This window comes from Indicator indicator, chromosome 26 (genome assembly GCF_027791375.1).
Source record: "Indicator indicator isolate 239-I01 chromosome 26, UM_Iind_1.1, whole genome shotgun sequence".
In the NCBI taxonomy this organism is placed as follows: domain Eukaryota; kingdom Metazoa; phylum Chordata; class Aves; order Piciformes; family Indicatoridae; genus Indicator; species Indicator indicator.
Window position 1 is genome coordinate 5,138,800 of NC_072035.1, and position 27,814 is coordinate 5,166,613.

The 27,814-nt window shown below is 45.4% G+C and overlaps 1 protein-coding gene across 1 annotated transcript in view; it reads right to left on the bottom strand.

Moving 5' to 3' along the window:
* ULK1 (unc-51 like autophagy activating kinase 1) overlaps positions 1 to 12,215 on the bottom strand; it is an 80,616-nt gene extending 68,401 nt beyond the window's left edge. The window contains exons 1-3 of the mRNA XM_054392953.1: positions 12,126 to 12,215; positions 11,200 to 11,292; positions 11,069 to 11,110 (exon numbers count right to left, since the gene is read on the bottom strand). Coding sequence (XP_054248928.1) covers positions 11,069 to 11,110; positions 11,200 to 11,292; positions 12,126 to 12,215 — 225 coding nt within the window. The remainder of the gene's footprint in view (positions 1 to 11,068; positions 11,111 to 11,199; positions 11,293 to 12,125) is intronic.
* Between the last annotated feature and the right edge of the window lie 15,599 nt (positions 12,216 to 27,814).

Consider the following 27,814-nt stretch of genomic DNA (forward strand, 5'->3'; position numbering starts at 1 on the left):
GTTCTTGCAGTAGAGGCCCCAGCGATTAAGTTACAATTTAATTGAGTGTAAAAATAGGCACAGCCTCTACTGTCTACAAATAACACACATCTGCTGACAGAGGACAAAGAAACGAAGAAACTTCATTTAGCTCTACACCAGAATTCACCCCAGGACAGAGCTGTGTCAAAAGTTCCTCACTGGGACACCAGGAAGGATGGCGTTATGGACATCAAGCCCAAGCAGCCCTGTCTCCCTTTAAAGTTTTTCTCCACCCATACTGGAAGGTGGCATGATCCTCTTCTTGGAAAGTCTGTGCTTAGGTGTGTCCAAAGGGAAATGTCTGGGTGTACCCACACTTAGTCATCCTCCTGCCACAGCTTTAAAAGCCTGCAAGAGGAAACTTCCTTAGAGAAATCCTCCTCTGCACTCTACCTCAGCACCCAGCCTGCCACCAAGTTTAGAAAGCCATTTAGGAAGGGGAAAAAAGTTGAAGTTTAATTATGTAAGACTCCAAAACTGGACTAGATGATTTTTAAAGGTCCTTTCCAACCCAAAGCATTCTATGAACACACTCTCAGCAGCGTGGGACAGGCACAGTAACAGACACTGGGGCTTCCACCTCACACAACAAGCACCATGTGGCTGAGAAGGCTCCTGATGCCCACAGCAGGGAAGCTGTGTGGACAGAAGGCCCTCAGACCAGGTTTGAACAACAGTGCACCGTTGCCTGTTTGTTGGCCTCCCTGTGATGGCAAGGCTTCCTGTTTTGTACCTCTCAGAAGGTATCTACCATGTGCTGCTCAACTCTGCCTCTTGAGCAGCACCAAGAGCAGCTGCCAAGCAAAGATAATTGTCATCCACAGACCTCTAATGGGGCTAGGACCCAACAATTGCACCAACACTGCAGAAAAATGAAAGCTGAGGGTCTGACAGTGGAAGATAAACTTAACACCAACTGCAAGCTAAGCTTTTCTACTATTTTTTTTTAATGGTACTTCCCCACTGGCTGCAGCTGAACCAAGGCATACCACATCCTCCTGTTTTGCCAACAAGATCTTATGGAGCTAGCATCCTTTTGGCCTGTGGTCTCTAATCACCACTCTTCTGACAGGGGCAAAAACCAATCTCTAGACATCAGCAACTGAAAAGCCTCTAGCTAAGGGAGAGGCTCCCAGACCATCTGGGCTTGGGAAACAAACCCCACCATTCTCCAGAGAGGGAAGAAACTTTCCAAACAGTGAAATCTCTTGGTATTATTTGTCTCTGGCTCACAGCTTGGCTTGAGCCAGCAAAACCCTGAAGAGGAAAAGGAAAGCAGCCATGCTATGCAAGGATTATCTCTTGAGGCAGCTCCTTGAATGGAAGCAAGCTAAAAGACAACAGCAACACCAGCTTGAATCATGGGAGCACCTACCAACGCTCACCCTTTGCAGAACACATCTAAAGCAAACAGCTTCAAGATATTTACTTGCCTTTTGACTACATGTGGAAAGAAAAACACATCTTGGAGCCTATTGTGTTTCTCTGTTGTTTGGCTCTGGTTCTTACTCCTTCTCAACCTCACCATTAAGAAACTCAGGAACGTTTCAAGCAGGTTTTTAATTCACAAGACAATAATTAACTCAAATGAAGGAAGACAGGAGGAAAGAACAGGAAAGCACTCATTCACTGCGCTATAATCTCCTCTCTGCACAGACAGACAATAGCACAAAACATTTCTCAAACCCAAACAGCTTCACAGCCAGACAAAAGCACACATTAAGACAGACTTTTGGGATTCAAGTCAAGCACCCAGCAAGGTCCTGCACCAAGAGAGTCAGCACTTACAGGGACCCAACAGCCATTTTCCTCTTGTGTATGGGCTATGCTGGAAGTGGTGATGAAGTCTTGTGCCACATTGAAGCACAGCCCAGGAGATGATATGCAAGTAACAAATATCATCATCCAACAGTTTACTCAGTATCTTTGCCTGTTTTGGCACATGCAAGTCCAGCAATAAAACCTACTGCTACTGACTGGGAAGTGTTATTCCCACAGGCATCAGATCTTTGACTTGCCAGAAGAATAAGGGCTCTTAATTTCTTGTGTAGACCCCAGGGAACAAGCACAAGAAGCAAGACCCAGACAACACCAGACTTCTGCACTGGTTCTTGATAACATTCTGCTTCCTACCAACCTCTCGGCTTGCTCCAGGATGTGGAGCACCAGCAGAGGCACAGGGCAAGCAGAAGGGAGGTCCTGTGGCCAGCTTTGCAGCAGGTAGATTTTTGTAGGAGCAGAATACAATGATGCCAAGGGCCAGTGCTATCCTACTCCAGGGACTATGGCATTCTCTGCTTAGAAAACAGATAAGGTGTTTCGGGACAGGTTGTACTTTAGGGCAGATTACAGGAGGAAAGCTCTGGTTCTGCAGAGGCTTCAGGAAGGGAGGGAAAGTGTTTCCCATCCCCCCCGACAGCAGTCCTAAAGTCTGACTGCATGACACAAAACCAAGCAAGACAACATCATGTCTGTGGAGCTATGGTTTGCCAGGCAGCTAATACCACCACGGACAAAGGGTAGGACAGCTGGTAAGAGAGCTTGATCTTCAAGTGACCAGGAGAAACTTCACCATCCCTTCACTGGCCACAAGCTTTCTGCAGCTCCTTCAAACCAGCCCCAGCTCCTTCCTCCCCTCCACCTCTATCTGCAGGCAGTGGCAGGCTGCAGTGCAGTCTGTTGCCTTCACACAAGTTCACTGCAGGTCTTGGTCAAAGCCCTGAGATTCACCACACTTGCTGGGTGACTGATGGCTACAGCACTTGCAGAGAGCTCAGACAGGAAAACAACACTCTCCCTCAGAGGCAGACTCTGCCTCTGCAGACCAACACACTACAGCAAGTCAAAGCTGAGAGCTGCATCTTGAGCCTAACCACAAAAACCAAAATACAGGATTTATGTCATAATAAGAGCATAGAGACCAAGCAGCAGGTTCCACAAGTCACAGAGCTGCAAGGTGAGACCAAAAACGTGCAGCAAAATGAAGCCTTGTGCTGCTGAGACAGGGAAAAGCTATCAATTCTTACAGCAGCCATGGTCATCTGGGGATTATGCTGTGCCACCTACAAGAGTTTGTGCCTCTGGCTCTTAGGGAGGCATTGCTGTCACATCTGCATGCAGCAGCTGCAGCCCAGCAAGGATTAGAGATCGCAGAGGAAAAAAAGCAGTAGAACCCTGAAGAGTTTGGACTTTCTGACCCCTGTGCCAAAAGGCAGAGTAAGACCTGGAAGCTTCTTTAAAAGCACAGGCAAGCTCCTTTTTGCATATGGCAATGCATTATGCTACTGCTATCAAGAGTGGGAACTGCAACGTTTTTCTCATTGTTTTTAGAATTGACTTTTCTGTGTTTATTCCTCATTTCCTTTCTGTAGCACGATCATGTTAGAAAATGAGCATTTAAGGTTGAATTCCCCATTAACTTAAGCTCAGTCACATGCACTGGAGTGAAATCCTTGCATACCATAGAGCTGCCTTTTATGAGCCTGCCCAAGAACAGGAGCAGTGAGGGGACTGCTGTGGGTTGAGGCAGACAACAGGGCAGGCTACAAAAGAGTGAAGGTTTCGGTTTTAATCACACATGCACCGAGATGAGCAAATACAAGCAAAGCAATTCAGCCTGGAAAGATGATTTTTAGACCAAATGTATGTAGTTCTACTAATGAAGTTGGGATCAGCTTGTTTTTTTTTTTTTAACTGTATATCCAAACAATCTGATACCCTGCTGGAGTTTGTTTTTTTTTTTTTCCTTTTTTAAGGAGCTCTGGAAATTAGAGGCCCAGCTTCCACAAGGTTTTCTATGGCAGCTATAGGACTGCCTGGGCTTTGCAAGCCTTCTCTTTTAAATGGATTTATTTCATACTTCATTTACCAGATTTCAGAAAAACAAACACACAGCACAAAGGTGTTATAGCAAGGAGTTTAAAGAACAAAAGTGGGGGTTTTCTTTCAAATGATACATCTAAATTTAGAGGGGGGAAAAAAGAAATCTAACTACTGGAAGCTAGAATAACATGGGTTTGAAATCTGCAGTGTTTAAAAACTGAAGAGAACTGAGTGTGTGTGAACATATTTCACATGCTGGCTACAAGGACCAACTAAATGAAGAATATCCATCAAATGCAAATGAAGAAGATCTCAGAAAGAACAGCCCAGCTGCCCAGATATGTGCCCAGTGACAGGAATCAGCACACACATAGGAAACACACAGCCTGTGTGCTCCAAACCCATCCAGCACCCTGCAGGGCTGTGTCCTAGCCCTGCCTGACACTACCTCACCCTCCACTGTGATCCCTGGGGTTTCCCATGGTGCCAGCACCTTCACACTCTATTGAGCTGGCTGGGAGGCTTTCCCTTCCTGGAGGTGGAAGATACTTCACTAAATTAGATCTCTAAACTTAAAATTCTACATGTTTCATTTTGCCCCCCCACTGGAACCACACTGTCTGGCTGATCTCCAGCATGCCAGCTCAGCTGACCTAATTCCTCCTGTTATTCTGATGCTAGGAGACAAGCCAGGTGCTCCTGCAGCTAGACAGAACATTATTGCCCTAAGCAACCAGTGATGCAGGATTTGACTCATTTCTATCACCCCCCCCCCCCTTGAAATAACCTTGCTTAATAAACAAATGCAGCTTTGAGATCCTCCCTCTGCATTTTGAGAGCATCTCTTTATATTTATGGTGGTATTTAAGGCCTGAAGCAGGAGACTTCATACAGTTAAAGCACCTCTGCACAAAAGAGATTCTAAAGCTATTTGTTGGCAGGGCTCTTCCCTGGGTTCTGCTGTGGATATTTATTATTGCATTTCTCAGAGAGGAACTGTAATATCTGAAGATGGCTTCTCTTAAGCAAAATATGTTTAGGTCTGTACCTCAGCACCCTGGAAGACCACACCACTCACTTCCCATCGAGTTTGCCATTTACTATTGCTACATGAACATGAGTAAAACAAAAACAAACACACACCAACCAACCCCAAGCCCCACCCGACCCACAGAAAACAAACAAAAGAGTAGACACTTATTTTGAAAACAATGAAACAGAAAGCCTCTTGCTGATTCTGCAGATCAAAGACAAACACCTCTGCTGACCACCTCTGTGCTTGGCTTCACCCTTCCCACCATATCTTACAGTGTGCCCTGTGCCTCACAGAAGATATCTACTTCAGAGCACTCAGAGCTTGTCTGGGAGCTTCCCCAAAAGCAAATCAGAGCCATCTAGTTCAGACTCCTACCACCAACACCAATCCATGTTTGCTAGCCTGCCTGTTGTGCTGAAGCTTTTCAGTTGGTATCAACAGGTGGGAAGGTTGGGGTGCAGGAAAGGGAGAAGAAAAAGGAAGACAAAGCGAACTGTGTCCTCAATTCTCTACACATGCTTGAGCACTAAGATGAGCTTTTGTAACTACAGCTTTTACTGCAGTTTAGGGACAAGTCCAGTCCAGCCACAAAATTAAATATTGTAATTGGACTTTGGTTTGGACATAAAAGTATTTGAAAGAAATTCAAACAGTGGTTCTCCGTCTGAATTCAATCCCACTGATTAAGAGGCACCTCTCCTCATCCATCTCCCAAATTTTCTTTGCTCACTCCCACCTAATGCATTCAATCATCACAAGGCTTTAAACAGTGCAGATATACACAGTGGAAACACTGATGAAGCTTCAAGACTAGCAGCACAAATAGCATCTCAGCCGTTACCCGAGCTTTCCTGTCAAACTGTGAACACAACAGCCCGCCAGTTTCTGATTACTTCTGGGAAACATTCCTTAATCTGTCATTACAGTCTGAGTAATGCTACCTTCCACAGGAGCTTTAGAGGCTATTAACTTCCACGTTGCTGGCTCCTCCATGACACCTTAATCATGTGAGAGGAGCACAGGTATGTGTTTTACACACAGGATGAGTACAACAGTGACCACCACTTCAGAAATGCAACAAGACCACTCCCTCTAAAAAAAGCCCATGACTCCTCTGAAGTCTATATTTAGTGGTCAGCATTTGCTAGATGTTTCTGTGACCTGCACAGTGGGCTACTCAAGTCAACATTCAGTAGAAGCTCAAGATGATAAAATTCTCTCCATGAACACCACCCTTTTGGTCCACTAAACTCTCAAACCTTGTCCTACAAGGCTACTGGCAGAGGGTGGATGGGGGTTTGCCCTTTTCCCCCTTCTAGCTCTAAATTAAGCCAGCTCCAATCTTCAGTATGAGAGTGATTCCCTTCAACAGATGCAAGGATGCTGACGGGGCAGGACAGCAGACACCCCATTCTTGTCCATGGTGCAAACAGAAAGAGGATTGCTTGGCAGTTCAGAGACGTCTGCACTTTACACCCACTCTCCAGGCAGCTTGCCAGCTTTGCTTGGGGATGGAATTAACCCAGGATTTAACAAGGCAGGCAGCCTGACCTCAGGAGTGCATCTCCCAGACACAGAGTGCCTCCTTAGTCATTGCAAGTGTCCCAGCGGAACCCTGCCTCCCAAGACAGGGCACCCAAACAGCAATGCCTGAGGAACAGAAGATCCTGCATTAGGTGGCAGGAGAGGTGGCAAGGCAAGGAGGTGACACTGCAGCAGCTCTGATTCATCCCACATCACACTCATCAGTGAAGCACTGCAGCAGAAGCGAGCGGTGCTGGAGGGCATGCCAAAGGACACTGCTGCACACGCAGCTCCGGAGGTCCCACGAGACAGCAGGAGGCACGTGCACAAGATGTGGAGCAGCAGACAGGGACTCCCCATCACAAAAGGCTGATGGTGCAGACAACACCACAGCCCATGGTCCTGCTGATCACAAGAACTTTCTATACAGCAACAACAGAACAAGACTTAATTCCTAGCTGCCCAGCCCAGCCCAGAGTGACTGATCATTAAGCCAAGAAGTTGTTTGTTCTGCCACCCATGCCTTAATCCATGTGCACAAGCAAAACTGCACTGCATGGATTCAGTGTTCTTTGTCTGCAGGAGCTCCAGGTGATACAGTCACCCCAGCAGACATTTTTGGTGAGCCTGTACTGCACGAGTGAGCTAAGCACTGCTCGCATCTCATCCTGAGCTGGCGAGTACAATAAGCCAACCTGACACAAAATTATGGAAAGCAAACCCTCAGGTAACCTAGGCTGAGCCAGAAACTCAGCAGTGCAGTGCTCTGCATGACATTAACACCTGTGTTTTTACAACCCATCCACCCCTCCTGTGAAATACACCAAAAAAAACCCCAAACCACACAAAAACCCACCCGATACCCACAGAAGCACAGTCATAGCCTGGCTGCTTTAAGCAGCAGCAAGTTCAGATCACAGCACACAACTAGGGAAACCATGCCAATAGAATAATCCTTCTTCCCATTTCCTGCAGGAAAACACTTTCTAATATCCAAAGGATGATTTATGTCCAGGAATAGCAGATTTTCCGCCCCAGCACCAACACAGCCACACATGAGACACTGGCACATAGTCAACCAACATTCCTGGGGCAGCTGGCATGGCACAGTGAAGAAAACACACTCAGAACCTTCCATTGCCCCAAAGATCTTACTTATATGCAAAAATTTACTTATTAGTGCTAGAAAAAGCTGTCTAGCACAAAGTGATCCCAGGATCTGATGAGATCAAGAGCTGACCTTCCTACAGTTGAATACCCTTAGCAAATCCAGTGGTCTCTGAACAGATCTATATTCTCACTCACAGAAGAAACCAAAGCAAGTCCCATGCATCAGAACCCAAACTGCTAAGCTTTCATTATCAGCATGTGTGAAGAGCTGAGCTGATCCTCAAGAGTTTGGGAAAGCTGTTTTCCAAGAAACCTCATTTCCATACCAAGTCCTTATCCAGCGAAAACCATCATTTGTGTCCTTGTTGTCACTAACTTCCACCTCAAGAAACCAGATCATTTTGCTGCCTCCAGAATAAAAAGATTTCTGGTACCCAGAAATCAGTCTAGACTGCTGTAGTCCCCTCAGCTTCAGCAGTCTAGCAACCCCCAACTCCAGCCTCAATGCAAGCCAGCTGCCGAGTCAGGGATTGATCAGCAGCACCTAAAGCACCCCATGTATGGCGGAATGCAGCTTTTACTTTATGCCAAACACCTCCTCTACCTAGCAAACATCTGCACCACACCTCCATGCAAACATTAAATAGTACTTTCAGAAACTCAGAACATCATTTATCCTCTTTTTTAACCAGGGGTCTTCATGTTAGGCTCCCAGACTACTCATAGCACCTCTCACTAACACATCAGCACACAATAATGGGAATATGCATGTTGCATTTTGTGAGCCATTCTCATGTAAAAATGCTGCTCTTAGGACACCAGTGAGGGCATCTGTAAGAGTTCAGACACTGCACTTTTACGCATTAAACATTCACCATTAGCATTTATTCCTAGGAAGCTTCTTTTGTCATTATTTATGAACCAGTACCACAAAGATCTACAAAACAAGAAGGAACACAGCAATTTTCCTGGATCTGAAGGATAAAATAAGTGTGCCAGGGTCAGAGTTGCTGTCACTATTAAGTACCAGCACTGCAAGTGTCTCTCTGGAGCAAATCTGTCATTATATCAAAAAATCTTGAGTTATAAAAGGCCTGGTTACCATTAGCTTTTAACCAGGGAAATGCAAACTAGAGGATGATTTGGTGTAATCACTTGCTTAGAGCTGCTGTGGTTTTGGGAAGCATTTCCTTGTGTGTAAGGAACACACCAGTAAAAGTTAAAGTCACTGACAGGAGGTGCAGAGGAAGAGAATACAAAATTCAAATGACAGACAAAGCTACAGGGCAAGGTTAAGAAGCACAAGAAATATTGTTTCCTTTTTAAGGGTAAACATATAAGCAGCTATGAACGAAGATTGTGCGGGAGGAATAAAGTGACTAAGAAGTAGTCTCTTCCACAAAGTAAGGAAAAGTGGGCAGAAGCACCCTCCCACAGAACTGAATTTCTGCCTTTGCAGATAATTTATTCTAATACAGCTCCCAGGTGGACACAGAGCAAGGCTAAACACACTGACACATCACATACACAATGTGTGGAGGTGGACCACATGAGACTGTGCCTGGACGCCTGTCACCTTACGCCAGAGGAGACTCCACACCCTCGTAGCACAGCACAATGACATCCAGTGCCACCTAAGTCATCTCATTTGGTCCAAGAAATCAGATTACCTTGGTCATACAAGGACTCTTCAACAAAGCTGATAATTATACATATACCTGGGCATGCCTTGAGCCCAGGACCATTCTCAAGTTCCTGTTTTGTGGTACCTTACAGCTTCTTGTTAGTAACTCACCAGGACACACTACTATACACAGAATTTAACTCAAGCTCATTTGCCATCACAGAAGGAGGAAAACACTTTGCTGTAGTTATAGCAGTGATGAAATCACTCCTTTTGCAGGAAATGTCTTTGAGCTGTTTCCTACCCAGAAGTTATTTGAAGCAGGGTGAGGAACAAAGCTTTTGAAAGATCTGCAATAAGTAAATGCAGCAGCATAATGCTTCATACGAATGCAACCTACAGAGGATGTGCAGGAGCAGATGCTCACCCCCTCAACTGAAAAGTTAAGTAAACTTCAAAAACGAAACAAAACACAGGCCCGAGTGGCCTGTGCCCGGACAAAGCTTCCCCAGCTGTCTGAGCAACTCTGCAACACACAGCAGGACAAAGGCAGCCCCCAGCTTGGCAAGCTCAGGTCTAAAGGGTGACTCAGGACCAAGGCACATCGGACCTCCCACCCAAAGGTTATTTCCCAGAAGCAGTCCCACTCCAAGCAGCCCTGCCTCCCACACACACACACCACCCTCCCTGTTCCACCTCTCGCCACAACGCAAAGCATCAAACACTTCCCAAATACCTGGCCCACTGCAGCACCTCGCCAGGACCCCCTGCTTGATCGGACAGGAAGACGGCAGGCGAGAGAGCCCCTGGGGGCTGCGGACTGGGGTGAGAGAATCACAGAATCAAGAAGGTTGAAACAGACTACAGCGCCCAGAAGGCACTGCAAGCAGGCTGTGCCAACCAGCTGCGACTCGTCCCCGTGTTGGGGGTGACGTGCAGGCCACCCGAGCCAATCCACGGGAGAAGAAGGAATGTCAACAAACACGGGTGGCTTGCAGGACGCGTGATATCAGGGACAGGGCAGCAGCCAGCTGCAGATAAGCCACCCCAGAGCCACCCAGGGGTCCAGCGGAGCGAGCGGTCACCGAGCCATCAGGCACAAACAGCAGAGCCAAGGACGGCACAGGCTGTACCCACACGCCATCCGGAGACAGAAGGATTCCCTCTTTGGCTTTTAGATCCTGCAGTGCTGCGTTTTTTTCAAATCATCACAAATGTCCAAGAAGACTTGTCCCTGACCCAGCAAAGCTTTTTGATAAAAAATTCAAAAAGAAAAAAAAAAGAAAACAAACAAACCAAATCAACAACAAAACCCTCATTGACTAACTTAGGTTTCAGAGTAGATTTTAGCCCCTTAGATTAGATCTTCAGAGCTGACTGAAGGAAAAAGCAACTGTGGGAAACCACAATAATCTAAAAATGTCTGCTGCAATTTTTAACACTTAGTGATTGCCACAAGGACAACAGAAAAATGCAAATGAAAATCCTCTGGAACTGAAGACAATCATATGCCACAAAGTCATGCTCACATTATTTTCACGTTGCTGAGGAAAAAAACATTTAGGGAGTATATCCAGACCAGAAAAAGAAAATAAAAGGCAGGCATACCAAGAATAACTCCTGTAACTTTATTTCTAACCTTTTGAGTACTCAGGAGCTTCCAGCACAGACATTTACCACACACTACATTTCACTGCATAACATACTGGAAGCAACAGCCCTCAGCCCAACTCCCCACTGCATAAGAGTTCTGTGGTCCAGACAACAATTAATACATGACCTGCTCAAACCTGCTTGTTTATCTTTCCCTAACTTATCAGAACACTTTCCCCCATTCAAGTTTAATTACAAAATATGTCTTAAAAGACACCAAAATTCCACAAACTCCTCTCCCAAATCCAGAATGTTTTGCCATAATTGAATGCATTTACCTGGAAATCATACAAGGCAACGATGTTTTCATGTTTCAGTTCCTAGAAAAAGTAAAATAAAGACCATAAGCTAGGAGCAACAAAGGGCTTATAGAACAAAGACCAAAGAAAACAAGCCAGTCGACCTTTACCTTCAGTATTTTTATTTCCTTGCCCAGTAGAGTTTGAGATTTTGCTAGGTTCTTCTTGTTAATGCATTTCACAGCTACTTCCAGCTCAGGTTTCTGAAAGAGTGCATAATGTAATTCAAAGATAGATGTAAATTTTGCCATTAATTTACATTAGGATAAGAAGCCTCTTTAGATTACAAATACTCCTGAAAGAAGAGTCTCACCGCACCGGTAAAGGCTACCTCTTATTCTATATCCTGATGCCTATCCCTCACTTGTTCAGACTTGCCCTTTCCTGAATTATGCCTCTCAGCCCAAGGAGAAAACCCCAAGGTTTGGGTTTTTGCTACTACTTTATACAATGATTATCCTCTTATTTAATCACTAGAAATAAAGGCACTGTGGGAGCCGTGGCTTATCCCAAGCCCTAATGATGGAAAATCCACCACCGGATTGATTTCCTTTTATTTACTAGTGAGCAATTTACCCTCCTTTTGGAAAAATTAAGTGGAGAAGGGCGAAACTTCAGAGATTCTAAAAACCACAAACAAAGCAAAAGCCCTCTACACGCTTCACAGACAGGGGTGTTGGGGGTGTTTGTTGTTTGTTTTCAGGGTAAGGGACGGTTTTGGCGAGCAGGACATCTCTGCGGCCACTCCGCAGCAGCCCTGCTCTGCCCAGCCGCAGGATGAAGCCACCTGCCTAGCTCCAGCTGGAACACACGCCTGTTTCCCAAAGCCACTCCAGAGAGAACAATAATAAACGATAATAAATATATCCACCGTTCCCAGAACTGCCCCAGAGCCCAAGGCTGATGCCCGGGCTAAGAATAGGCACCGCAGCCCAGCGGGGACAGGGTGACCGGGACACTGCGCCCAGCTTGGCCCAAATCAATAAATAAAAACCAAGGGAAAAAAAGAAAAAAAAAAAAAAAAGAGAGTATTTACCTCTTTATGCCTGCCTTTGAAGACGACGGCGAAGGCTCCGTGCCCGATCAGGTCCTTCCTGCTGAACTCAAACTTTCCCACCGTCTCCATGGCGCTGGGCCGGGGGGTCCCCGGGGCCGGCGGGGGCACTGCGGCCGGGACGGCTTCACAGCTGAAAAAGGATGAGGAGGGGGAGAGATGGCGGTGGTGAAGGACCTCCCTTAAAGAAAATCAAACCTCTCCTAATCCAAACACAACGGAGCACCCATTCCTCTGCCACCGCCCCCCCGAAGAGCAGCCAGAGCCGGGTCCCGCTGACGGGGACAGCCTCTCTCTTGCCAGCCCCCAAAGCAGCCCAGCGCCGGGATCCTCTTCCCCACCTCGCCCTCGTCCATGGGCTGCCTCTTCCTGCAGAATGGCCGGGAGCTGGTCATTGTTAGAGGCCGGGGAGAAGCTGGCTCCTCAGCAGCGGGCCTTCCCCATCTCCTTCTCCTCAGGACAGACTGGCGCGGCTCCTCCGGCGGCCGCTTCAGGCGGGGCTCTCCATGCCGAGCCTCGGCCCTCCCCGCCTCGCAGGCGCGGCTTCACTAAGAGTCCACCTTAAGCGCGATCCACCTTAACGCCTAGTCCACCTTACGGAGCGGTCCACCTTAAGCGCGAGTTCACCTTAAGGGCCGCCTGCGCCCCCCAACTATTTGTACACAGCGGGGTCGGGGTGACCCCGAAAGTCCTGCGGCTCGCCCGGGCCTCACCAGCCGGCCGGGCCCAGACAAAGCTGTGCGGAGCGGAGCGCAGTAGAGCAGAGTGCCGGCCGCGGCGCAAGCGCGGTGCGCGGGGCTGGGGGAGGCAGGCGCGGAGGCAGCAGCGGCGGCACCTGAAGCTGAGGGGCCGAGCCCGACACATTTAAAGGCGCCGCTGGCCCTGAGTCAGCGGTGAGGTGCGGGTTTTGTCTTCTCCGCGCCGCCGGCCGATGCTTTTCAGCGGGGAAAGGGAGGGCCTTCTGCCGGCCCTCTCTACCCCGAGCCTCTCGGAAATGTTCCAAACAACTAAGGAAATGGGTCCATGTGGGTGAAGTTTTAAAATTTCACCATAGGAGTGGTGAGCACCCAGGCAGGGTTTGGGGCCACTGATGGTCGTTGGTCCAACCACCCACCAGCACCTTCCCCCATAGAATGGCCCATCTCCTCCATGGGCTCCTGTGCCAGGGGCCAACAGCTGTGCCATCGCCACTTTCTCAGGGGGGAGCAAACCAGGCCTCCAGCTCACCCTGAGGAGTGATGGAGGGCACATGAACATTCTCACACAAACCTTTCTAGAAACGCTGCTCTGGAGCTCAATGTGTAGTCATAGCTGCAATGAGAAGCCTTTCCCAACCTAAGCCTGCTGCTCAGTTTTGGCCATCGTTAATCTCTCGCTGTGCTGTGTTTTGCTCCGTGGGTGTGTACCCACAGATCATTCGCTCCAGAAACCTCTTAACACATTCTATCCACCACCTGCTCCAGGCTGCCCAAACCTGCCTCACCCAGGTGTGGTGATATCTAGACCACTTTCACATTCAGCATCCTTATCAGAGTGTCAAAGTGGAACATCATATTCCAGCTGCAGGGAAAACAATGCAGCTGGCAGGCAGCATGCCAGGTCAGAGGTTGCAGCCTGAGGTTTGCTTTTTGCACAGTGGCCTGGTATTGACCAGCATATCGACGTGTGTCAGCACTGCCACACCAGACACAAAGTGCTCCTATGCTGCTGGCAGCTCTGCAGACGCCCAGCACAGAGGGTGCTCAGTATCGTGATGCTGAGTGTCTGCAGTTATCACTTTCAAGCAAAAATTGGGAACAAGCAGCACCTCGCAGCGTCAGGCCTTGTTTTCTACACGAAAACAGTGGCTGACTGATAACAACGTCTGGCCCATGGTCTGTTGCCCTTGGTTGTAGGGAACTCATGTTTCGGGTGCCATCCCGTGCTTAAAATTTCAGTGCAAAAATGGCAGCATATGCCAAACACTGATATAAAAATAGCAATGCCTGACTGGTAGTAATTTGCATCTCAAATTCCAGCAGTTAAGTGTCACTGTTTGGTGGGAACTGTAACAGTGTTAAGAGTATTTTTCAATGGGAACTTGGTGATACGGTCTCTTAAGGTAGCCTTTAAACCAAAACAAGACTAGAGCAACCTTGTGATTTCACTAGAAATCAATTTAATAACTACTTTATAAAAAAAACACACATAATAGAATTAACTGCATGCTTGCTTTCTCACTTCTAGGCCTGTGCCATCCATAAGGTCTACAACATCAAGCTTTTTTCAGTGATCATAAGGGGTTAACTAAAAAATGAACACTGAAACTGGTAAAAATGGCAAACAGCATCAAACTGGAAAATAAATAAATAAAAACAAAGCTCCTTAGCAAGTGACAGAGAAGAATTTATTTTACCCATTGTCAAAACCTGCTGTCTCTTAATGCAGAAGAGAACAATTGCAAAAGTTGAAGGCAGGAAGTGAAGAAAGGGTTTTGAAACTTCTTAGATGATTTCTAGGCAGGCAAAATCATGTATTGCCTTCCCCCTCACTGGAAAATAGCCAAGGCACCATGGTTAGCGAGTGTACTCTTGGGAGAGCTGTGGTAAAAATCTCTAGTGACCACAGGTGTTTCTGCCTTCACTTGCCTAGCTCAGCAAAGACACACTGTCCCAGTGCTGGGTGAAGGAGGAAGTTGATATGAGTGCTATTAAATTAGAGGCCAAAATATCACAGAGATGAATGTTCTTTGTTCTGTACTCTGTGTGCTTGTTTGTTCCTTCACATACTGTTGGTTGTGGAAAAAAAAAAAAAGAGCGAGAAAAAAAAAGTTTAACTGGAACTGGTTTTGATTAAATGTGGGTTCGAAGGTAGCTTTCTGCATGCAGCTATATACAGAGCTAAGTGGTAAAGTTGGCCTCCTCCCTGTTGACATTTTATTTTTATTCTAAGCAAACTGGGATTGTTTTTAAGCAGACTCCCTGGGTAGCTTCTAGTCTGTATGTGGAACTTCAAAGTAGCAGAAGAATTGTGAAGGAACTCAGAGGTCTCTACAAGGATCAGGACCAAGCTGTACAGAATTCCATGCACACACATGATGCACACCACTTTCTTTGAACTGACAGTTTAACATTTGTAGCAATTAAATGTCTCTCAAGTATCTTTTCCAAAAATAGACTAGTGAAAAGATTTCAGACTTCTACAGAAATTAAAAAACTTCACTAATAAAATGTAATGCCACTTGACAGCAAATAGTTTGGAGATATTTGGAGTGCACTCTGCAGACACATGGTATTAGCAAAACATTTGTTCATTTTGGAACAAAGAGGGATGAAAAGCTTGTTAATTAAAAGTAGGATTCCTCCATTATTGTTTTTTTCCCTCTGCTATACTGATTAAAATGCTTACGGTATATCAATTCTTCCCTCATGTCCAGAATTCAGTATGCTTAGGCCAACATCCAGCACTTGCATATGCTGTTCTCCTCTCACCATCTTCCATTTGCTAATGATGAAAGTACTACCACCAGCACATACTCAACTACTTCCTCAGAAGGAGGCATTAATCTTTGAGGGGACAGACTTTACAGTTCAATTTACTAATGCAAAGCATGAGTGGGGGGAAAGATCTACTGCTGTGATTTACGATGGGTGGATAAAAATATCAACATACGCCCGACCGTGGGAAACCTTTGAGTATTTTCTTTATGTTCTTTTCATAATTTACAATGCAACTCTGCTCTTTGTTCTAATTCACACGTGAAGGAAAGCCACAGACAACTGATATCCTGGTGACTCAAGTGATACTCTTTTCCAACACCATGTTTTAATCAGTAGTCATAAATATGGCTGCTTCTACCTGCTGGAATCCGAGAGTGCCATCCTTACCTCTGGGCTGCAGAGGTATGGTATAATTATCTCCCACACCACCTTTGTGCTCTGGAATTGGTTAACACTACAGAAGGATGAGGGAATTATGTAAGAACAAGCAAATTTAGAATGAAGAATAATAATAATGATAGAACAAAGATTGCCATCTAAGGGCTAATTTGTCCCATACATTATGTGTGCACCTAACCAAGAGCTGAAGGTGTAAGTGAAGCTCATATGGGTACAGCTGCACTAGTTTTAAACAACCTAATTCTTTTACCAGTAACTTGGACCAACAGAGACTTTATTTTGGACTGCAAAGCCTAAGCTGGAAGCTGAGTGGATGTGACAAAAGGCTGGGTGCATACTCAGATGCTTGCTGGTATGTGTACCGTGCAGTGGGTACCAGGGCTTACCAGACATGTACATGGCACTCCAATCCCATCCTGATATACCTAAACAGCACTGTGTATCGATTTGACTATGTTTTCTGTGACAAGTGACACTTTACATTTATTCCTATATAGCAAAGACCTGTGTTCTCATGTCCAAAGAACATGTGTCAGATGTGCAACATGTTTTTTGATGCCTTTCTAGACAGTTCTAGCTACTTTCTACCAACCAGACAGCTATCTTTCCCTAGATCCTAATGTTTTTGCTTTTCCAGCTCAACAACTCCATCCTGGTGGTCCCCACACGGTCTGATGAAAGATCAGAAGCCTCACAGCAGCCACCCATAAAGCTAAACCACTGCTTCTGGAAGGCATTGGAGAATTCTAGGCCAGATAAAATCACAAGGAGCAAGTCCTTTCCCTTGCTATATCTCTCTGTTTCGAAATCAAAGCTCTGCTCAATGCAGAGGGAATCTCCAAGCCTCTCTTCTGTGTAATCTTCATTACAGCAATTGCTTCACAGGCAGCGAGACTAAGAGCCAGGAAAACAAAGCAGAGTTTCTGGAAGAAGGGAAATACCAAACTGTGAGCTTGGACACATGAGCAAGATGTGGCTGAACAAGTTACTGCACATGGACTGAGCCTTTTAATTTGCCACGCATCTCCTCTTTGTGTGAAATGAACACTTAAGCCTGAGGATGAGCTTTGGTGTGAGCTGTACTGCAGTTGTAGCTATACAGGCATAGGTAGTGCTGCTGCTTGGGTAATTAGGTTGCTTCACAGGAACAGATGTGTGAAACTTATTCTGGGTAATTCATAGCCAAGAAAGATGGACAGAGCAGCAGACAATGAAAGATCAGCTGTGGCTTGGTTTCAAGCTACATCTGGATAAAAAGCAGATACTGTATTCATGCAGATTTAAATTCAGACATGTTAAGACAGGCACACATCCACTGGACACAAACACCCTCAGAGCTGAGCATTATCACCAGTATCTGGGCAGAGCCAACAAGAACCTGAATGCTGGAATTTTGGCCAGATTCATCAGGATTGAGTGAAGGAGCTGAACAGCCAGTGCTTGGCTGAAAACCAGATTGGTGGAAGGAAGATGTGGAAGGTCTACAAATATCTGTAAATGGTAAAAGTAAGCATTAACCCAGCATTAATTAATAGAAGGCAAGCTGCAGGCTGAATTTAATGGAAAATTAAAATGACATCTTTTAATCATAACTTTTCAGATGTCTGTTAATAGATAGGATTTGGACTCAGTTACACTGAGGGTAAGACAGATTACAGCAGAACTGCACCAAAGTCCCACTAGGATGAGTGAGTTTTGAACACAGCCGTGTTGTGTTGCATTCCTGGAGAGGCTGAATGAGTAGATTAATTTGGAGGCCTGAAAATATCTGTCAGTTTAAGACAGTGGTGTAAGTTATGTCAAGAGTATTTGTTCATACCTCACCAGGGATCTGCAGAAACAGCATTCCAAGTCTGATAGAACCCTTTTGTCTTAGGGAGTGATTCTCCACTCACAGCATCAGCTTTTGATCAGTGAAACTAGAGACACTCAATTAAGTGATGGAGTTTACAATCTGCTCTCTCCCTTTCACAGCCAGCTGCTCCCTCCATTGCATGCAGAGCTGAATTGAAGAGGTTTAGTTGACATCTAAATTTAGGATAAAAGAGCAAGGAAGACTGTTTGAACTATTAGAGCACTGAGGTTATTCAAATACCAGTTGCTGGAGCACAAGAGAGGCACAGGAGAGGAAGAATCATTTTCCATAGCCCTGTCATATGGCATTCTAGATTTATATAAGCTGTGGGCACCTTTATTGATTAATACTTTTGAGAGATTTAACTAGCTACTGAATTATCCTGGCAGGCTAGGGGTGAGATGTTTCATTCCCTCCCTTCCCACACACACACACCAGCTCACTGAACAGGTTTTATGAATTATTGAAGGCAGCATTTTAATGGACTCAGCGAGGTGCTCTGGCAAGGGGCTTCCTAGGTTCCCCTTGCATTTTAATATCAGATGCATTTCAGCTCCTGGCAGAGGGCTCTGGGCACTGAAGGCTGCATTCAGTGTTCAGACCTGTTAGTGCTCATATCAAGGATCATTAGCTAACCTGCCTGTCAAACAGCTGATTATATTAAAATGAGGGTTGGCAATAAACAAAAGTCTGTAAATCCTCTATCCAGAGCAGTCTTTCAGGCTAATTGGAAGCTATTTCTTGCCAGAATGAACACTGCTTGTTGGTAAATCAGCAGGTATCACATGCAGTTCCTCCCAAGATGTCATCTCTCTCCTGGATAAGAACAGACCCACACTCACCAACCTCAGCCTCCCTCTACATCTGCACACACACTTTAATCCATGCCATCCAGGAGGCATCTCCAGTCTGTCCTGGGGAAGCTGAGGCTTGTTGAAAAAGAGCAGGGTCCTCTGGGACTCCCTCCAATGCCCACCCAAGTGAGCAGGAACCGCTGTAGCAGCTCTAACATGCTTCAGCAGAAGCCCTTGCTTTGGTCTGTGTTAAAAATAACTACTCAGCTCATAGGGGAGGAGGAGGAAGAGTGTCACATCCCATATCGCTCACATCTACGAACTCATGCATTTAGAAGGCTAGAAGAAGGTTGGACCTTCAGTCTGGGCTTCTCTCCAGATAGGACAGGCTAAATGTGGGCTGAAGAGGTGGCATGACACATACAGAGGAACCTTTCAGATTGAAGAATCACCTCCTTCTCTGGGAGAGGGCTGAAATTCATAGTCACGAAGAACCTCTCAACCCAAGAAAATCTTTCCAGAGCAGTCCAGGTGGACAAGTCACATCTATCACCTCAAGAGTCTTTGACCTTCTCAAAAGCAGCCTTCAAACGACAATAGTTTATGAAAGCTAAACTACTAGAATCCAGCAGTAACTTCACAGAGAAGTCTATATCAGTCCTGTTGTGAATCAGAGGCCTCATTGTTCTTCCTGCTCCAAACCCTGCCCATCTGAGAGAAGGTTTTACACCCTTTCCCTGCTGAGTTGAGGGGAAGAGCCACCAAAGTATACACACTTACAGAATCAGTCACTTCTTCCTGTCATGAACCTGGGAAGTTCAAGATGCTCAGCAGCTTAAAAACAGGATTCTGAAGCATCTTCTTTGCAGCTGGGCTCTTTCAGGGGTTTGGTGCATCAGCACTGATGCCCCTGGGGAGGGGAGGCATGGCCAGGGGCACCTGGTACCCAGGACCAGCTCACTTGGGATGGCTGATTGCTTCCAGCAAGCTTCCAGCTTCGCCTTGGGAAGGGACTGTTAAGGAAACTTTCCTCTTTATGACTAACCCTTGGAGGTGTCTATGTTTTCAAGTAGATCAGTAGTATATACAATTTCCAGCAGTCATTTCACCAGCCAAAGCCTTACTCGTCCCATGTAAACCAAGAGCAGAAGTGACAGTTTCCTTTATTTCCAGATGTATATAAATAACAGCTGTGGCAGCAAGAAATGTCCACAGGAGGTGGAGCAAGATGTAACAAGATTCAGCAGCAATAAATGAGATCTCTCCCCCCTTATGTTGGGTTCAGGAGGGGAGCAGGCAGCAGAACACTGTCACTGCTGGAGCCCTTCTGGGACGGGTTGGGCAAACATCTGGGAGGAATGACATAGGCAAGGTCAAACTGTGGCCTTAGACGAGCAAACTGTCATGCCCAGCTCTCTCCTCCTTTCTGTGGTTTGTTTTCAGTGTTCTGGTTTTGGCAGAGGCTGAGAGTTTCTCTCCCTAAAAGCCCAAGTTACTCCTAATTCAGACCTTGGAAGTTATCACTCTAGTTCTACTCCTACAGACATAAAGAAAGATCACTTGGCAAAGAAAACCCAAAACATCTCAGGCTCTTCCTTTTGGACCTGTTATCAGACAGCTTTTTCAGCTGACAAGGACAGGCTGCCTCACAGAAATGTAAAATTTGGCACAGCCATGTCCTGCAGTGATTCCAGACATCGCTGTTCGCAGCAGCAGCAAGCAGCTGGGATTAGTCCCCATCAGTGTTGCAACACTCCACAACAATGATCCCTCATCCTTGCTCATTTCTAGGAAGCCAGAGGGACAGTTCTCCAAGATGGAATCCTGAAGCAATGAGTGACGTGGAAGAAAAGTTTCCAGTGGAGCACTGGAAGAGTTTCTGCAGTGTTTAATGATTTCAAACTCTTTTGAAAAAATAATAAACCCACTGATGATGTCAGTATTTGGACCTCAGCACTTATTGCCCCACAGCAAAGAGGGTGATCTAAGAGCAAGGAGACAGTGGAATGAAAGTTATGTTTAATGTGATTTTTGTTTCTTCCTTCTTTCCTTCATCGTTTGCACATCTGAGCTTTCTGCTCCATGAATTCACATAGTGACTGCCTGGAAACACAGTTCAGGTGAAGCACTTGGCTGGGACTAAAGATCTCTAGCTGCTGACATCCTGCCTGACAAATCAGAGATGCATTTCTGAGAGGTATTTAGGTACTTGGCTCCCCTAGATTGCTGTCTCTTCCATTCCTTCATCTGTGTAAATGGCAAGGTCTTTCAAGATCTAATTTCTCATCATCATTTCCATACTCCTTTGATTTTGGTAGAGACTGCAACAGATCCAGTTCAGGATCAGAAAGGTACACACCTCAGCATTTGCCATTTGCCTTTTGTCAAATGCAATGAGTTACAATCACTAAGAAAAACAAATATCCAAGAGGAAAAAGGGAAACCCTCATTTAGGGATGTCCATAGCTAATGCTCTCCCCAGGGCTAGGTACAAGCTGTGAGAGTTGCTCTGCTAAGCCACATTTCCCAGGAGAGGATTTTGGTTTTGTGGATTCTCTAATAATTTGCAGGATGCATTCACAATGTATATCCAGGCACTGGGAAGACACCTGACCTGGCAGTACTAGACAAGAAGATCATCCAGAACTATGAGGGCTGTGGAGTTTTCCCATGACTCATGAGATTGTAGTCAAATATTCCATGACTCATGGATTAACCTAACAAAACCATAGGGAAGAAAAGCTCTTGGGTTTGCTGGTTGACAAGAGCCTTTGAAAATTAACATGGGATAATAAGCAGGATTTCAACATCCTCTTTCTGACTCTTGAGAAGCTTGTAAGGAAGAGCTTTATCCACTGACTTATTACCAAGGGACCTCAACTGAGGTTACATAATTAGGATGGGACATTTTTTGCAGCTTCGAGGCTTGAATAGCAACATTAATATAATCCAGTTGCAGAAAGTATGGCCACATGCAACAAGCTGTTCATACCAGCTTACACTTCAATGCAGTTCCCTTCCATCCTGCTGCTGTTCATACCAGCTCACACTTCAATGCAGTTCCCTTCCATCCTGCTGCTGTTCATACCAGCTTACACTTCAATGCAGTTCCCTTCCATCCTGCTGCTGTTCATACCAGCTTACACTTCAATGCAGTTCCCTTCCATCCTGCTGCTGTTCATACCAGCTTACACTTCAATGCAGTTCCCTTCCATCCTGCTGCTGTTCATACCAGCTCACACTTCAATGCAGTTCCCTTCCATCCTGCTGCTGTTCATACCAGCTCACACTTCAATGCAGTTCCCTTCCATCCTGCTGCTGTTCATACCAGCTTACACTTCAATGCAGTTCCCTTCCATCCTGCTGCTGTTCATACCAGCTCACACTTCAATGCAGTTCCCTTCCATCCTGCTGCTGTTCATACCAGCTCACACTTCAATGCAGTTCCCTTCCATCCTGCTGCTGTTCATACCAGCTCACACTTCAATGCAGTTCCCTTCCATCCTGCTGCTGTTCATACCAGCTTACATTTCAATGCACTTCCCTTCCATTTTACTGCAAATAAACAAAATCTGTCAGATAAACACACAGAAATTAGAATGCAGCCACACTGCATTATTTTGTGCAAGATAAAATAGAGTAAAGGAGGTTAACTGTCTCCCTTTCTGCCAAACTGCTATGCACTTGCTTACCATTGTAACAAGAATAGACTGACCACATGGACAGGTCATGGAAGAGGAGTTTGAGCACCAAGAGTCCTGGGTGCATTCATGCTCCCTGCTATGCAGTGTATTTCCTGGGAAGTTCAGAGCACCTCTGCAACTACAAGAAGATAATCAAGCTGGTAAATTAAATAGTACAGAGAAACCTCTCTAACCCTATTATACCTCTGTTCTCTCTGTGAGTGGAATTCATGGTAGAGAGGATGAAATACACTAAATATTGTGGAGCCAGTGATCAATTGCAGTGGGAGAGGCCATAGACAGGCCTGGGACACTGCTGGGCAAACAGGGGAAGTCCAAAGGAACATAAAGGGATGGACAGTGGAAAGCTTATCCAGTCTGGCACTTACAGGGGATAGAAAAGACATCATTATTTTTAATTTGTCAGTCTCAGCCTGATCCTTATCATATCTGGGTTCCTAATGGCCTGCTTGAATTCTGTTGTACAAACCTAACACTACTGACCTAATCTAGGAAGCAGTATGATGCCTTTTACATTTAAAACACCACAGTCAGTTTGGTTTAAATAACCTGCATTCCAAACTATGTCAGAGATTGTTGCTTTCACAATCTATAGAAGATGGATAAGGAGGGAAAAAAAGGCAGAGGAATAGAGTTTAAATGACATGTAGGGGAAAGAGTTTAAATGGCATCACAGTCAGTTTGGTTTAAATAACCTGTATTGTATCATTCCAAACTATCTTAGAGATTGTTGCTTTCAGAATCTATAGATGGATAATGAGGAAAAAAAACGAGGAATAGAGTTTAAATGGCATCTAGGGGAAAGAGAGGAACACTGGGACTTTGTTTTTTAAGAGAATTTTCTGATTTTTGGTGAGGGATTGTAGGGTGTCAGTTGATGATAGGACTAGGGGGGATGGATCCAAGATAGAGGAGGGTAGATTTAGATTAGATGTTAGGAAGAAGTTCTTCACCATAAGGGTAGTGAGACACTGGAACAGATTGCCCAGGGAGGTGGTGGCAACCCCATCCCTGGATGTTTTTAAGGCCAGGCTGGATGTGGCTCTGGGCAACCTGATCTAGTGGGAAGTGTCCCTGCCCATGGCAGGGGGGTTGGAACTAGATAACCCTTGAGGTCCCTTCCAACCCTGCCAATTTTGTGATTCTGTGACATTATCCTGTAGTTTCTGTGACTTTGCTTGACATAACTTCCTTCTGGTTCTCAACATAAATCTGACTTTTCTGTCAACAGTCTTAATCTTTTAAACTAACACTGTGCCTTTCATGAAAAACTCTCTGGCCATGTTTTAGGAGTATACTCAACCATTCTCAGTTTACTGTCACACTTTGTATGGGAGCCTTGAGCCTCACCAGATGAAACAATTGTAACTGGTTTGTGCAGCAGAGGAGCTGCTTAATGCCAGCCAACATGCTTAGGAAGAGAAGCAACTTAAAAGACGTGTAATCACTGTGGCATCAGTTTAATGTGTCACAGGACAGCATATTAATGCCATGATAAAAAAAAAAACAAACAACTGCTGATATCTGTATGGGTTGAGAATGTTGTGTAAGGCACAGACAGGCTATCCCTGTGACTCTGACACTGAAAAAGCCACCTGTGCATGAGCAGGAGGAATAGCCAGAGCAAGATGCACACTCATTTTTTCTCATGCTTGCATGTTCATTCTGATCATTGCATGTGAGTGAGGATTAGGCAGGATTATCTGTAGTCGGGAGGCTTAGATTTTCTTACAGTGAGTTTCAGAAGAAGAGTCCCCCCATATTTAAATAGGATACCCCAACAGCATTTAAAGGAATATAAATCAAAAAGTATACCAGAACCAATCAGAACATAGACATTAACAGGCACTGCAAGTCTGCACTGTCACTGAGGATGAGAATTGCCACCCACAGACTCACCCATGTCAAACCAACTTACCTAATTTGGTGAGAGAAATTCTTTGTGGTTGGATCCAGTTAGACCATGCACAAAAAGGGCCCAGAGCAAATGCTACCATTTTAACACCATAAGTATCCTCTTATCTGACTCATAGGGGATCAGTTGTTATGCAGTGAATCAGGTGTTGCTCCTGTAAGGCTTTAGCCAATTCCCTGGTGATACAGGGAGGCACATGCCACCTGCATCACACAGGAAATGTCCTGCCTGGCCCTGGTGAGCAGCACAGCACCAGCCATGCAAAGGCATCACTGTGCATCACAGCAGCAGCAAGTCATTTGCCATCCCTGCTGATAGGCCCTGGATGTAGCCTGGGTTTAGGCTTGCCATTCCTTGCTTTCTGTCAGCAAAGCTCTTGTCAGCTCTTTAGCTTATAAGGACAGACTTGCCAGGGGTAGGCTATTTCAATACAAATACTGTATCCTCACTGGAAGCCTCCAAGTGGGAATGGAGAACCACTGGGCTACTAGACTACAAGGCTACCAGCATACCTGCCTGGTGACTTCTACCAGGGGAGAAGAGATGAAAAATGTCAGGAGAAGACAAGCAATGAAGGCGTTGCAGGTTCACAGTGTGCCGTGATTAAAGCCAGCATTAAACCTGTTCTGTAAGTACACAAAATGACTGGCTTATACACTCCTTCCTTACATAACCTCTCCTCTTATTTTTTTTTCTCTTTTTCCAGTTTTCCAAGAAACCAAGACCTCTTCCCTGTTCCCTAACTTCACTGAAGTGCAATTATCTCTTATCATGCAGCTCCTTGTAACAAGCTTGAGGCGTACGTTTGTTTTCCAGGAAGTTTCCAATGGTATTCCTTGTGCTGATGGCAAGAACTGTTCTCATTCAAATGTTTTCAACTAGACAATGATGCACACACACAGCCTCTGCAAAGGGTTTGTTCTAAACCTGTATTTCATTTATCTTGAAAAAGGAAATGCTTAGCAAAGTTATTTCCTTGTGCCTGTCCTTGACCTCTACCTATTGCTAGTGCTAAAGACCGAAGGGCAATTAAAGGATTTATTCCTTTGCTACCCATTCCTAGAAGGTATCAGTCAGTGGATTCTGGGGTCAGACTATGCTAATAAATTGAATGCAGGCATTTCTATTGTGGACAATATAGTGTCTACCCACCTTCTACTCTCTGCATGGAACATCCACATTTCAATACATACTTTGATTACAGCCCTGATAGGCATGACTGTGTGTCAGGCTGAGCTTGGCAGCAAAACAGAACAGAGCACTTAAGAGAAGCAGGCTACTGAGATTCCTCAGCTCTTGTATGATCTCAAAAGTGACCTAAGTAAGAAGGAAGGAGCTTAAAGAGCCTGCCAAAATGGATCCTTTTTGGAAATGCAGACAACAGCAGCCAAAGCAGACTAAAACACAGCTTCTTGTCTTTTGTGTACAATGAATAGGGGGAAAAAAAAAAGAAGCCAGCAAAAGGCTTCATCTCTGACTAATTTTTTCTGAAGCTCTTGAGATTTTGGATAGGCTTTCATTTACCTGAAGTAGAAATGATTTAACTTAGTGTTATAATATTAGCACAGTTCCACGTGCTTTGTAAAATGAAACACTAGAGATATCTTCCAAAGTGCAGCACCAAAAGAAGGCAATTTGAGATGCCATTTAAGCCTAAAGAGTCAGTCCTTTAATTTTCAGGACTAATGAATTCCTCACTGAAGAAATTTCTGAGCCAAAGAACTCATGGTGGGACTAATGGAAGATACCAAATTAACTTGAGAAGACAATCACCATTTGTCAAACACAGGTAGTTATCCAGTCCAGACTGGTGCTAGGAAAGGCTGGCAGCACTGTGACTTTCTGGCCATGATGGAAGTTTCAAAGCACTGAAGAGAAAAAGACCAGGGGAAAGGATTAGTTAAAAAAAACCAAAAATGGTTACAATCACAAAGAAGAGCTGCCTGGGCTGGAGCACAGAAGTGCTGTCTGGTTAGAGATCAAGCCCTGCCACAAATTACATCATTTTTTTGCAAGAATTGGCAAAACCTGCTTTCATATCCTACCAAAAAAAAAAAAAACCCAGAGGCATTCCCAGTTCATTTTACAGCCAAAGTGCCATCAGCACATCATGCTGAGAAGTAGAGAAGTGCCCCAGGGCAGAAACATCTGCTATTGCTTCCTCTGCCATGGAGCTCTGTTCTGGAACCAACACCAGCTGCACAGAGCCAAGCAGGCCCCACAAGACGGAGCAGCATTGGCTGCCCTGGGATTTTTTTGACTTTGAACTGCAGACATTCAGCTCATGAGTACCTTGCGCAGTATCTCTTTGAATATGACAGAAAAAAGTATCTGTCATTGCCCTGATGGCTGCTTACCCTTGTCCTTTACTGAAGCTACACAACCTTGCTGGATTGCTGTAGCCAGATGTTGGATGGTTGCACTCCCTGGGATGCTTTGCTACTGATCTGCCATGCTGGTGTGTGGAATCCCAAAAGGCTGGATCAGTGTCTTTCCTTTCCTTATCCCCCAAATTCTGGACAGGTCCAGTGTCACCAAGCCAGCTTGTTTTTTGAGCTAGCCCATACTTGGGGCTCTTTCAACATTCTGGTGGGCTTACCAAGTGCTGAAGGCAGCAGCTTCCCAGATGCCAAGAAGCGGAGCTCTGAAGTCCATGCATTAATTCATTAGCAAACATCTTTGGCTCCTTGAACAGCTCAGCCAAATGGAAATAAGAGCTCCAGTCCCAGAGAAACTCTGGCCTCCACGTGGTTTTGAGCTTGGGACTTTCCAAAGGCAGGCATCTCTGAAATACTTGCATGCTGAACTGGCAGCTTGCATCTCAGGCACTAGAACAGAAATCAGTAACACAGCTCCAGGGTTCATGGTGAAAATGCTGTTCTGGGTGAAACTGCACACAAAAGCCAGACACTTCTCATTTGACCCAGGGAAAGCCTGATGACTTTCTCCAGTTTGGAACTGTTTCTTGGGTTTAGCTTTGCTTTTGTTTTGTGGTTTTGTTGTTTGTTTTTCTTTGGGAGTTTTTGTAGTTGTTTTGGTTTTGTTTTGTTTAAGTTTTTTTAAAGGCCTTATTTCAATCACCCTCAAGTCATTTCCCTCCCCCCCTCCCAAGTTAAAACCCAGATATTCATTGTAGGTGTTCCCACGTGGTGAGGGTGTGAAGCTGGGGCTAGGTAAGGTGGAAATCCTGCAGTCAGCACCAAAAGGCTCTGCTGAAGCCTGTCATTTATTGCCTGAATGGAAAGAGTAACAACCCAACACAAATATTTGAACTTCTCTTTGTTCCTGGCAGGGCTCTTGCAGCCTACACACGAGCAGATTGCATTTGTTTTTGCTAGGGTGGGAGAAGCAATAGAGACAAAGCTGAGCAGGAACTGAGCCCAGCATAGGGGAGAGGCAGATGCTGTTCCCAGGGCTGTGCCCACATGCACAGGGCTGAAGCACCAGGATGAGTAGTTTCATTAAGTTCCTGGGGACTTATCAGGGTATAGATCAAGGATGGTTGTTGATCATGAAGAGCAGCAC